This window comes from Anarhichas minor, unplaced genomic scaffold (assembly GCF_050575085.1).
Source record: "Anarhichas minor isolate MPS153535 unplaced genomic scaffold, ASM5057508v1 ptg000038l, whole genome shotgun sequence".
In the NCBI taxonomy this organism is placed as follows: Eukaryota; Metazoa; Chordata; class Actinopteri; order Perciformes; family Anarhichadidae; genus Anarhichas; species Anarhichas minor.
Window position 1 is genome coordinate 1,049,998 of NW_027466484.1, and position 12,963 is coordinate 1,062,960.

A 12,963-nucleotide genomic window follows, 5' to 3' on the forward strand; every position below is an offset into this window, starting at 1 on the left:
CTTTGATCCGACATTAAACATTAGTAATTGTGCACATTTACGATGCTGAAATGTTCAGTAATGAATACAAAATATGACCAGAAAAGGGTTTTACCTGCACGTGCTGCTCTTCTGCATGACCTCAGCCCTGTGGAAGCCAGACAGCTTGCAGAATCCGTCATTGCTGTAAACTACAGGCCACTCCACGATCTGGGCGTTTCCCAGGAGGAAGCTGGTTTCTGATGGACGGACAGGACAGAGAGAGGATGTCGGCATCAAATATGAAACACGGATAAAAGGCTGCAAAGCTTCTCAACCTCTGGAGGAAGACTGTATTAATAAAATGGTGTAGGCAGAGGAATTCAAACCCTTATTAACGTAAAAGTATGTAAGTAATATCAGCAACATGTAGCTAAAGTATTGAAGTATAATTTGTTTTTTTTTTGTAGCCAGTGAACATGAAGTGACGTATCTGGATTGAGGAGGAGTGACCTGTCAATCACAAGCTAGCCCCGCCCTAATGCACGTTCAACGTATTCACAACAATTCTTAGTATATCTTACAAAAAAGTTAATCCTCATTTTTTGTGCATTTTCCGACGGAAGTCCAGGAACCATAGTCTGTATTTAAGAAGTGGACATATAGTCATCGTGACTTCACCCATTGGTTTGTGGACTGCGAAATAATATGATGCCTCAAGTTTGCCATCTTGGAATATGGCCGTCGCCATGTTTTGCAACCAATGAACAGGAAGTGACCATATTTGGACTGTGGAGGAGTGACGTAGAGACGCCGTATACGTCTCTGGTAGCGACCTGTCAATCACTGTGTAGCCCCGCCCTAAAGCATCCCCTGCTTTATGGACTGTTTGACTCTAAATGGACCATAATGTACTAAATGATCATCATATTGTATTGAAGAAGACTTGAAACTAGAGATTGAGACCATAAACTCATGTTTACAATGTTTACTGAGGTAATAAATCAAGAGAGAAGTGGAGTCATTTTCTCATAGACTTCTATACAACCATTAAACTGCCTCTCTTCGTACTATGGGACAAAAACGTGAGCTGCCGTGGCTGAGTCGCTCTTTTCCCGGCCTGTCTGGTTCAAAGCGCCGGTTAGCATCATAGCTAGGCTAACATTAGCATTTAGCAGCATTATGTTGCTGCAGGTATAAGTCAGGTGTTTCATTACCTGCAGCTACAAACTCAACACTTACCTACAAAAGGAAAAGCTAGCAAAACATTTTTGGCTAACAAACAGCTGAAACCTTTGCCCACAAGTTTTTAGTGTCATACTACAATATTATTGGTGAAAGGCCTCCGCTTGCTACTCATCAAAGAAAATCACCTCTACCAACACATGATGGAGACATAAAATGACGACATTTTAGCGTAAAAAGCTACGTGGCCACACAAGGCAGTTAGCTAACACGCTAATCAATACTGTTCAACGAAAAGGCAAAAACAAAAAAGCCACCTTTTTAACACCACCAGGTCCATCTTTACTTACTTAAATCCACCTGTCACCTCTCTTCTGAGACACAGCCACTCCACCTGCAGAGAGTCAGCCATGTTTGTTACAAACTGCTAAAAGCCCCGCCTTCTTATACATGAAGCCCCGCCCCCGCTTCTTCAATATTTGATATTCAGCCTCGTATTTGCACATATTATCTTGACTTCTTTGTGGATATTTTGTACGTAGTGAGGTAAAACATTTCACTGCACAATGTAGAGAGATGTTGAGTAGGCCTATGTGACAAACAATAACTTTCTTTCAAACAAGATCCAGGCTGAAATAAACTAAGTGTCCTCTAAAATTAGCTATTTTATACAATAAGAGACAGCCAGAAAAACTCTCCATTCGCTGCGTTTTAAAGACACTCAAACATTCACGAGTTGACAGTCTGCTGCTGTCTAATTAAAACTGACTGTGAAGTTTCAGACGCTGTCCTTGAAATCACCAACAACAAAAACACCCCAAAAAAACCAGACATGGAAACATGGTGAGAATTTCCAAAAGCTTGGTTTCTAAAAATATTTTCTCTTATATTTTTTCTTTCCATTAAAGTTCAAGTCTTTTTTTATAGCAAACTGGACCCAGCAGCTTCTTTGAAAGGTCAGAAAACGATCTCCTGCTTTAGAAGGTGGCCTGCACTATATAAAAAAAGGTAAATGCAAATTGTAATTAATAAGCTAAAACTGCAGCTAACGTCTTTCAACACCTGCCAAAGCTGCAGGTAACTTTGGCAGGAAATCATTCAACATGAACTCCTCTTCCAAAAAAATAAATAATAGTTGGCTGGTGAATCAGTGAATTTTGAGATGAAAAGATGGGATGCAACAGCTCTTCAAATGCCCCAAAAACCTCACAAGCGTGCAGTGTTTCCCCACAGTGCACTATGTGTTTACAAGAGGGAGGAAACAAACCTGTGAAACAGCATTTAAACTCTAAATAACAGACTGCAGCATATCGGATTCATAATAAAACAATAAATCGGTTCTGTGGCTTTCAAACTCCTTCCAACAACCACATAAATACAGGGAACAAGTTAGACGGTATTTCAGAGCAAGTTTATTCTAAGAGGCTGGTAAACTAATCTTCCCCTGAGAACTGTACAGGTTTATTTTTTCAGACTGAATTTCACCTGGATGTTATGTCCCATCCACGAGTTTCTTTCTTTTGTGCCGCAAGAAAACTTTTTTCACTGCAGTTTACAGGAAGTGAAGTCCTCTTTTTTTGAACGAGGACAAATCTTAAAGTGCTTCCACAGACGAGGACTGGAGCTAGAGAACGGCTTCAGTTCGCCGTCAGAAAGGTCTGTCTGACATCAAGGTAAATGTAGCGTTCACTTAAACTGATATAGATTATTTTAGGTGTCTAAAATACGTCCACAGCAGTACATTACTATTCTCCTGTCTGTTTCTCCAAACTCCATCTAATGTAGTAATACACTGACTGTGAAGAAGTACTTCATACAACCACACTTCTAAACATCCAAACTATCCTTTTTTACAATACGGTCTTTTCCTCTGGCGCCACTCAAAGGACAAACTCTGCTCCTCTAAGAACAGACAAGTTGTTTACATAAATCAAACTCTTCTGTTTTACATAAACATTCTGTTCAAATAAAACTTGTTTTTTATTTGTTGTGAATGAATCAGGCTGCAGTGCATTGTGGGTAAGCCATGAGCGGGTCACACCTTTTAACGCAGAACAGTCCAGAACAATATCACCCTCATCTGTCCTCCGTCTCTCTTTCCAAACATTCAGCACAAAAAAAAGGAACTTTAGTGACTTAAATTCATCATCTGCAGCCTCACGTGTGACCTTTTGGTTTTAAAGAGCTGAGTAAGACTTAACAGAATCATCTTGACCTTTGCTGCTCTGCTCTTTCATCACAACCAATTACTTAGCTGAACCGAGGTTCGACCAGTCGGGCTGCCCTGAAGTCCTTCAGCAACAGAAGTGCACAAAGCCTCCGAAACATCAAACTCTCTGCCGAAGAAACCCTCTGATGACATCATTCAGCATTCTCATCAACGGCTCTCATTCAATCGTCGGGATATTCGGTGGGAGGCGACATGAGACCTTTTTAATTTCAGATCCAATAATTCACACTTCAAATGAAAAGAGACCGAAGTGAAACAACGAGTGCATTCATGCAGAGACAATGTGCTGCTGCCTGCAGAAACCTCCAAACTGTCAACCAACACACTTCAATACCTGCAGTAAATATTGACCCGACCACATTTCATGAATAGATCAATATACCACGTTGTTACAGAAAATTACTGAGGAAAGTTTTTTTTGCTGGTTTCTTTGTATTTATTCATCATGTGGTTTACCGTCTAATTGACATTTGCATTAATTACATGAAGATGAAGTCATGAAACGGACAGCTACGCTTTTTAAAAGCTGTTTTAAATGCTTTTCAAGTTAAATTACTGCACTGTGTTTAAATCGTAATACAGTAGAGTATGATGAATAGTGGTTAAAATCATAATTAGGCTAAAGAGTGCAGCAGGGATGATGTATTTTTGTAGCTAACAGGAAGTTAGCATCACGCTGGTTTCCTCCACAAACAGCCAATGTGATTCTTCCATTTGATTTTGGATTATTACATAAATAATCTACACAAATTAACTCCACTTTTATGATTTTTGAAGTGTAAAGTAAGGAAGTAAAGTAAAGGAACTCCACCACGGTCACATGACTTCATGTTAGTCTATAAAGGAACTCCACCACGATCACATGACTTCACGTCTCCTCCACTAAGCTAAAGGAGGATAGTGTTCTAGTGAGGACGTGTAGTCGTCTCATTTACACTCTTTTTAAGACACGTAGAAGCTTCTAAATTCACCAGAGGAGAATTTAAGTAAACGTTCAAATCTCTTCAGCTTGTGTTAAACACAGATCTGATTTCAGACATCTAAACACAAACACATTCAGAAAACACTGTAACTTTCAGACCAGGAAGTCCAAATATGCCGACTCATTTCTGAGTGTTAAGACTTACAGCTCATTCTATTGCACCCTTACGGGTTCATCTGCCTGCAACAGTGAAATTATGTAAAGTTGTACTTGCTGCCAAAACAATATGCTAAAATATATTGAAATGAAAAGAAGTAATTGCTGAGCTTCTTTTTTCTTGTTTTTTGGGAAGTATCATATTCATACCAACTAAAAAACTAACTTAAGAGTATTTATTGCCACTTTTAATATATATATATTTGGAAACTGTCTCATATAAGCTAAAGTATAAGTTTCGTTTTTTCACTTATATCCTGTCTCCTTCTGCAGCTTCGATATAATTTAGATTTTTTTCAATAAAGTAACCAGTAATAATTAGTTTCAGCCCTGTTCAGCAGCAGGTAAACAAGAAGTTCCGCCCTGTAAATATCATCCAAATGGTCCATGTTACAGTTATAGTCTCCAAGATTCTCCAAACATAAAGGCTGCTGGTCTGATCTCAAACAGCCTGAAAGTCCAACAACAGTCTCTTCACATCATTCCAGCTAACTGCTTGTGTGGCCTATCAAGCAGAAAATAAATAAACAGACAGCAACTACGACCTTTGGCGCTCCAATTAGCGATGAAACTCCCCCAAGAGATCCGACACAACAGTCTCTCCTTCAGGAAGGCACAAACAACAGAAACGCTGCAGCCCTCCTCATCCAGCCCGCTTTCACTTCGCCTGATTCTCCGCTGTCTTTTCTGGGAAAGTAAAGGAATACATTTAATCAGAGGTGGTGCCAAATCCGACGCACTTTACAGCGCAAAAAATACATGAGCCCTGATAAAAAACAAAACCGCAGCTGAGTAAAGCTGAACACATTGAGATGATGAATAACTGAGCAAATATCTATTATTCACCCCAGCAGGTCGCTCACTTCACTTTGTAGCCATAAAACGCAGTATTAGTTACATAATGACGGAGCTCACATTTTGGTAGTTTATTCATTTCAAACTCCCTAAAATAATAATAATATTTGGAAGATGGGGACTCCAACAATGATCAGATGGTTTCCAGTTGTATTGGCTGAGCAGCTTTCAGTGTTTAATTAGCAAATATATACTTTAAATCTTCAATTAAATGTGGTGTTTGTGCAGCAGCGCCGCTGTTTTGGTCTAATGATGATTTGTGGACATAATTTAATCTCGTAAAATCGAGCAGAATATTGGAGTTAGTGGATAAAACGGTGCGTAAACTGGGACTCCCGGTGAGCATCTTGCCGATATGAACAAAAAAATGATTTTCCTCAAAACTGAAAAACACGTTGCTCCCAGTGGAAATATTCCCCTTCACATGAAACTTAGATAACGTTACTTAAAATGATAAGAGAGACGGTAAACTCCACTGCAGAATAAATGCAGCTGTAAAGTGAGATTATGCGGGTTTTGTCCTCCACCAAACCTCCGTGGTTGTATTGGTATAATAAAAAAAACACACTGTATTCCAGCAGTGTCCCGGTCCTGGTGAAACAAAACCCCAAAACAAGCCTCGCTCCGGCCGCGCGCGGACTCACCACTTGATCGGCGGACGATGTTCTCCAGAAAAGTGTTCTGCGGTGCCACAAGCCCTCTCTTTCCCCCGGGCATCCTGCTGCGGGCGGGCGGAGCTGGTGTCGGTCAGGGTCTGTGGCGGTGTGTCTGCTGCTCGGAGGTCGGTACTGACGCTGGCTCTCAGTCGGACCGGTGGAGAAGCTCATTGTAACCGTGCGCTCTGGCTGCTCGGGGCGCACTGAAGCCACGGCGGCGGCGCTGCATCCCGCTGCCCGACCGGAGCGCCAGGACGCATGCGTGCCTATGACTGCTGCGCGCTCGGTCCTCAAAATATTGATGGCCAGAAATAATAACACACCACTTTTATTTGAGATATTGTTTCAATCTGTATCTTGAAATAAAGCTTAATATATATCGCATTCATTATTAAGATAGTCCTCATTGCCAGTGTTTTAGTTCCTTTTTAAGTTTCATGAAATCTTAAAGTAAAAAGGAAAAGTTCGGTTTACATTTTGTACAACCTTGTCATTGGTAAGGGCCTTCATCATTTCAAGTGTTAATTGTAAAGAGAAATGTTATATTTGACCAGTTATAAAAATATATAATACCCATGATTTTAGTTATATCAGTTTTTTGTTATTGTTGTTGTCTCCCATTATGAAGGGTTAACTAATGACTGCATTAGTGGTTAACAGATCATTTACTGATGCATTATAAAGATCAACTTCTCGGTTGCCAGGTTGTGAAAAAAATAAAAATAAATGACCGGTGTATTTTTTTTACCACTAGTAGAATATGACACACCATTGTAAAAAAAAAAGTGAATATGTGAAAATATATAGTTCATTATTGTATTTTAGCTCTGTCAGCATGTTTGTCGTAGTTTGTACCGTTAGCGCTGTTAGCACTGTTAGCTTTTTACAGACGTGTGCTGGAACTTTCAACATTGGAACAATAGTTCTTGTCATCACTGTGCCAACCTACAACAAGTTCACGTGAGCTCTGCAGGTTTTTGAACTTTAAAAAAAAGCCAGGCTAGCTGTTTCTCCCTGCTTCCAGTCTTTATGCTAAGCTAGGCTATCTTTACATCTAACTCTTTGAAAGCAAATAAACTTATATCCCGGAATGTCGAACTATTCCTTTAAGAAATACACCGTCATACGTCAGAGAAATCAAACCAAACACCCGTGAAGTGGTTAATAACAAGTAGCAGTGTGTAGTGACAACAGGAGTCCCTCAGGAATGCTCATTAGCTTGTATGAAGGGTTAACGGGGCCCCAAGGAGCCGAAGGCCCCAACCGGAGAGGCAACGGCAGCTCCGTGCAGGACGCCACGTCTGTCTGTTCCGCCTGACGCCACAACCTTTTTATTTACTGAACGTATCATGACTCAAAGCTTTCACTGAGGCTCAGAGCATCTACATTATTGACTAAGGAGGCTGCACTTATTCGTAGCTTTAAATAGTCTCTTATGCATTTAAGTTGCATTGGCTTTTTTACAACAGCCTGTAATGACCGGAGCCCATTAAAGCACATTACAGGCCTGATTGAGGGAGTCAGGTTTCTTTAAAAAGTGTTACTTAAGCAGATCATAAACATCAAACTAGAACTGAAAAACACTGGCTTGTGACCTTTTTGTGTGTGTAATTCTGCAGGCTTTTCTTATCCAGCATTCGTACCTACGAAAATAAATGCGCTGTAATTCGTAGGTATCCCACAAAATCAATTCTTATGTAATCACGAACACGGAAGTAGACTGCAAAAACCCACAAAGGATCAGCAGGAGATGGTCAAACTAAAAACCTTGTTTCCTCCAGGAGACCGTTGTTCAATCCCCGTGTGAAACAATTGACTCAGTTGTGACCTCAGTTTTGTACTTAAGTAGCACCACTTCCGAATTTATTTTAACCCAAACCACAATCTTTACCTAAATCTAAAAAAGTAGTTTCCTGTGAAGACGGAAGTTTATTTTGAAAAGACTTTACGCATGTAATGAGTGGAAATTGACACGTGTTCCTGGCAGACGGCAACCTCCGGTTCTGCTGAGAGACGCCAAAGCTGAAGTGTCTTAAAGCTGCATTCTCTCTAGTGTCCATCAGGGGGCGACTCCTCTGGTTGTATAGAAGTCTATGAGAAAATGACTCTACTTCTCTCTTGATTTATTACCTCAGTAAACATTGTAAACATGAGTTTATGGTCTCAATCTCTAGTTTCAAGTCTTCTTCAATACAGCATGATGTTCATTTAGTACATTATGGTCCATTTAGAGTCAAACAGACCATACAGCAGGGGATGCTTTAGGGCGGGGCTACACGGTGATTGACAGGTCTCTACCAAAGACATATACGGCGTCTCTAAGTCACTCCTCCCCAGTCCAGACATGGTCACTTAAAAAAAAAAAAAAAACATGGCGACGGCTGTAATCCAAGATGGCAAACTTGAGGAATCGTATTATTTCGCAGTCCACAAACCAATGGGTGAAGTCACGATGACTACGTCCACTTCTTAAATACAGACTATGGTTCCTGGACTTCCATAAAAAAAACGCACGAAAAATGAGGATTAACTTTTTTGTAAGATATACTAAGAATCGTTGTGAATATGTTGAATAACTTTGCTGCTGTACTTATGCCTCGATGACTTTATTTTAAGGGTCGATGGAGCAGCTTCAATGTGATCCTCGCACTGATCATTACAAGCTTCATCCAGAAAAACAAGCATTTTAAAAGTTTGCTTGTCGTCGTGCAGATAGACCTAACAAAAGTTCAATCCGACTTTTTACGACACAGCATCATGATGTAGTTATTTTGGCTTCATCTTGATCTGTTTATTGATATTAAACCATAGCATTGTCTGTTTATTTTGGGTTCATAGCTGTCGTAAACCAGCTGATGTGTGGCTTGATTGAGTGAATACAGCTGTATGTCAATGGACATATCGGCATGTGAGCAATGTACTAAGATGGACTTGGAGAGAATGATAACTTATCCTTGAAAAATGAAGCAATAAAAGCTATTTTTCAGCTTTTATGTTCTGTTGACGCTCTCGTGACCTCTCATTTGTCGAGCAACCTTGAGGGTTTTCCTGACCCCTAAAGAGTCCAAAACACTTAAAATACTATGAGACCAGATGAGACATAAACATGATTATATGAAACCTACAGCAGTTAGTTGTTGCAGCTGACACTCTGATGTTGGACTGTGTCTCAAAGTCTTATTTACAAATCTCTCATCTACGTTTCTGCACCTGTTAACACCCTCTGACTCCCATCTGATGCTGTCAACTCTGCTTGCATCATTGTGTGCGCCTGTGTGTGTTGTCAGTGAACGTGCATGGTTCAAAACGCTCCTGCGAGACGCCTTTAATTGGCCCACTGGCATCATGGGATACCAAACACATGTGACGGTGCAGGTCGGACAGCTGCCGTCTCTTACTCGCTTTTTCACCAAACGTACGGTGGCTCACCTATGGCAAAAAACTGCTATTGGAGAGGACTCAATAAAGGAGTTGGTTTTAAATTGATTAAAGGAAGGAGGACCTGAATGACAAATTATTCTCAAACCAACATCTATTTTTTGAGAATAAAACACCAACATTTAGGCCGTGTTCGTATATTTGACGATATGACGGTATTTTCCACATCATTTCAGCAGATTGCTGATAATGATATATGTGCAGATTTTTTTCCACCTAATTAAAAAAAACATGTCTCCTGTAGAATAATCCGGGCGGGTCTCGTCCAGCATTCATAGCAATAACTACAAAAAGTAACGCACCGTTGTTCTGCAATATCCCACAAAAGTTGTATGTTATCCACGAAATAATGAACGAGGAAGTATAAAGACTCCAGGAGACCGCTGTTCCTTCCTCATGTGAAACGAGGATCACAGGATGCCAAAGTCTTTGTAGTCTTTGTATACAAAATTATTATTTTATATTCATTTAATATGTATGGCATTGACAAACTTCCATACACTGAGTTTGGATTGATGCCTGAGAAAAAACGATGAGTCAGTGTTTGTATTTTCTGCACCACTGATCTGATCCGGCTCATTCAGAACAGACTCTCACAATAAGAGAACCTTTGTTTTTTTTGATTAAGTGTCAATCTTTTCTACAAAAGGTGTTCGTTGTAGCGTCTCTGCTCTTCTGTCATTCACAATAATCATAATTTCTTATTTTAGTCGTTTTGCTTCTGAGAGACCCAACTATAGATCTTAACGGGTTAAAACAGAATGTGTTTGTAAAGCAAAGAAACTCCACAGAGAAGACAGTAAATTATCTTGCGCTGGTAATTTTGGTGATTGAGGAATTTAATCTCGTTTTGTTGGACTCTTTCTAAGTCTTTCTGGACAAAACATATTAAAAAGCCTTGTGTTTATGATCCCATGAGCAAAGTGCTTTTTGCATCTCGCCACGAAACTGCTGCGCGTGTCGAACCCGGCCGCGCTGGACAGAGAGGAGAGTCTCCACTGGGATTTGATGACTGTAATCATTCCAATTACGGCACACCACTAACCCTCAATTACGCCCAATCAGCATTCAGCGGGCGGGCGGACATTGTTTGCCAGAGCTCACGACCACCAAGCCTTTTCGGAGCAGCCAGCCGGCGAGCACCGACAGATGTGTTCGTGGATGCAACGACGCTAAAAGAGACGCGTGATCATCACCTCATCGACGGAGCAGAAAGTCTTCACGAGCACAGAAACCGTTAGAAGAGAGAAGTTCAGCTCCTGCAGCTCTGAATCCAAGCAGTTATTTCTAGCACTGCTGCTCATCGAGTGGAAACGAGTAAATGCCACACGGTGGAGATCAAAGGCGACGTAGACGCCTCATTTGGGGAGGGAAAGTGGGAAGAGAGGTATCGACACACACACACACACACACACACACACACACACACACACACACACACACACACACGCACACACACGCACACACACACCACCACCACCAGCGGAAATCAGTGTTCCGCCTGCACATCTGGAGGGAGACATAGCTGCATCCCTCCTTATTGATCTCAGAATTACTTAGTGCAGTTTCCACCAGTGCTGCCCGTCTCTCACTGGCCCTAAAATAAGGGGGGATGGGGGTCAAATATCAAAGCGCTGACCGTCGAAGTGTCCGCCAATGCCAAACCTCCAAACCAACGTTTTAGCTCCATCAAAGGCTGGAACTGGGTAAAAAACAAATAATTATATTCGGTGGGGAAGTCAGTCGGGTTTCGTCCACTACAAACAAATGGACCAGAGAGAGTTTAAATTGCTGTATTGATCAACAAAAAGGATCTACACTCAAAGAGCTGATTAACATTGCTCTGTTGGGCTTATAGACTTTACAAAGGAGACCAGTATCATGGCAGGTCGTGAAATAAGTTACGAAATGCAAACAATGCAATTATTTTGGTGTTACTTTTGGAATAGTTAGGCTCATGGAAAGTCAATTAGGAGCCTTAATCGTGGTGGGCGCACAAATTAAATGCATGTGACTAAGCAAGAGTCAGAGCAGGTGATGTATACAATAATCAAAAAGACGACTATTGGTGGAAGGTCCAAAAAACAGGACTTTCAACCAGAAGACCGGTGTTTGCACCATGTTGTGGTTTTATTGTAGTTGTTTAGTTGCCCAAACCTCACCGTTGGTGGTTTAGTTGCCCAAACCAAACTACATAATTGGTTTAAGGCTAACCATGAAGCTTTTCCTTAACCTAACAAAGTCCTGCTCTGAGTATCTGAACAGCTCCACCGCTACGACAACAACGTACCAAGTTGTTCGCTGCGGGGAAAAAACGCTCCAAAAACAATCCATTGAGCGATTACAATTCCCTCAAAATATTGGCAAAATAAATTATTTCTAGGATAAGTGCCTAAATATCTCAACACCACTGCAAAAACCTAAACATCAGGAAGAGTAATTGAACAATAGAAGACACAGCGTGGAACTTTAAATTCTTTGTTTTATGTCGGTGTACGAGACACAGAACCCCCTCTACGAAACTACAAGCCGTCGTAGTCGATATTGTTCTTCAGGGTTGAAAACTCCCAAACAAACAAACAGGGACACTGAGTCACAGTCTGCAGCCTAAACCCGAACAGCCGTGAGGAGTCTCATGAACAGCCGTGTGGCATCAGAAGCCTCTTCCGCTGCACTTTAATTGCAGACTACTTTTTGAACCACATGTAAAATGTATTTTTTATGCACCAGGTTGACGGGCGTCTGGGATCAACCCGCCTGTGATCACTTTGTCTCGCTGTTGTTGCTAATTACAACCGTGATGCTCCTTCTGCAGTGTGTGGCGCTCTCTGAATCCCTTTCCCTCCGTCTGAATGTGGCAGCTTGAATGGGTTTATTTTGGAGCCGTGATTCTGAAGCTTTTAGTAAATCATCGCCCTCTTAATCTTGGGTACACAGTGGCATAAGGACACAGGATGCAGTTAAATAACCACCTCAGGAGCAGGAAATAGAAGCCTGGTTTGATGAAATAGAGCCATATTTGCTGGTTTTTGGTGATAGTTGCACCATAATTGGTCTTGTACAGTTGGTGTCACCTGGGCCAAGGTGAGCCGAGCCGCCATAGAACAAGAAGCTCAAAGCAACAACGAAAGAGGAACGAAGAAATAAAACAAAGACGTTTGGATGAATCCTATGATTTTTCTTTACTTTTATATTGCAACCATCAGACTAACTGGAACAGGACAAGTTATGTTCTATCTGTATTCATGGTCCCCACAGGAAGAACAGTAAAGACCAACTGTCCCATATCCTCAGAACTAAAGCCTTGATTTCTATCATGTGTGCTGTATATTCATGGTTCCTGGAGGATGAATCCTCATTATTTAGTGACCTTTCCTCCACTGCCACCATAAGGACACAATTTATTCTCGTCCAACTGGTTCAGTACATTGTGAAAGAGGACAGGATATCTATAAAAAAAAAATATTCATATTCCCAAGAGGATGAATCTTCCATTACAATTT

General features: G+C 41.0%; 1 protein-coding gene across 1 annotated transcript in view; it reads right to left on the reverse strand.

The window, feature by feature from the left end:
- Positions 1 to 6,083, reverse strand: part of kcnh5b (potassium voltage-gated channel, subfamily H (eag-related), member 5b) — a 103,247-nt gene extending 97,164 nt beyond the window's left edge. Inside the window, exons 1-2 of the mRNA XM_076107365.1 lie at positions 6,011 to 6,083; positions 95 to 218 (exon numbers count right to left, since the gene is read on the reverse strand). Coding sequence (XP_075963480.1) covers positions 95 to 218; positions 6,011 to 6,083 — 197 coding nt within the window. The remainder of the gene's footprint in view (positions 1 to 94; positions 219 to 6,010) is intronic.
- Between the last annotated feature and the right edge of the window lie 6,880 nt (positions 6,084 to 12,963).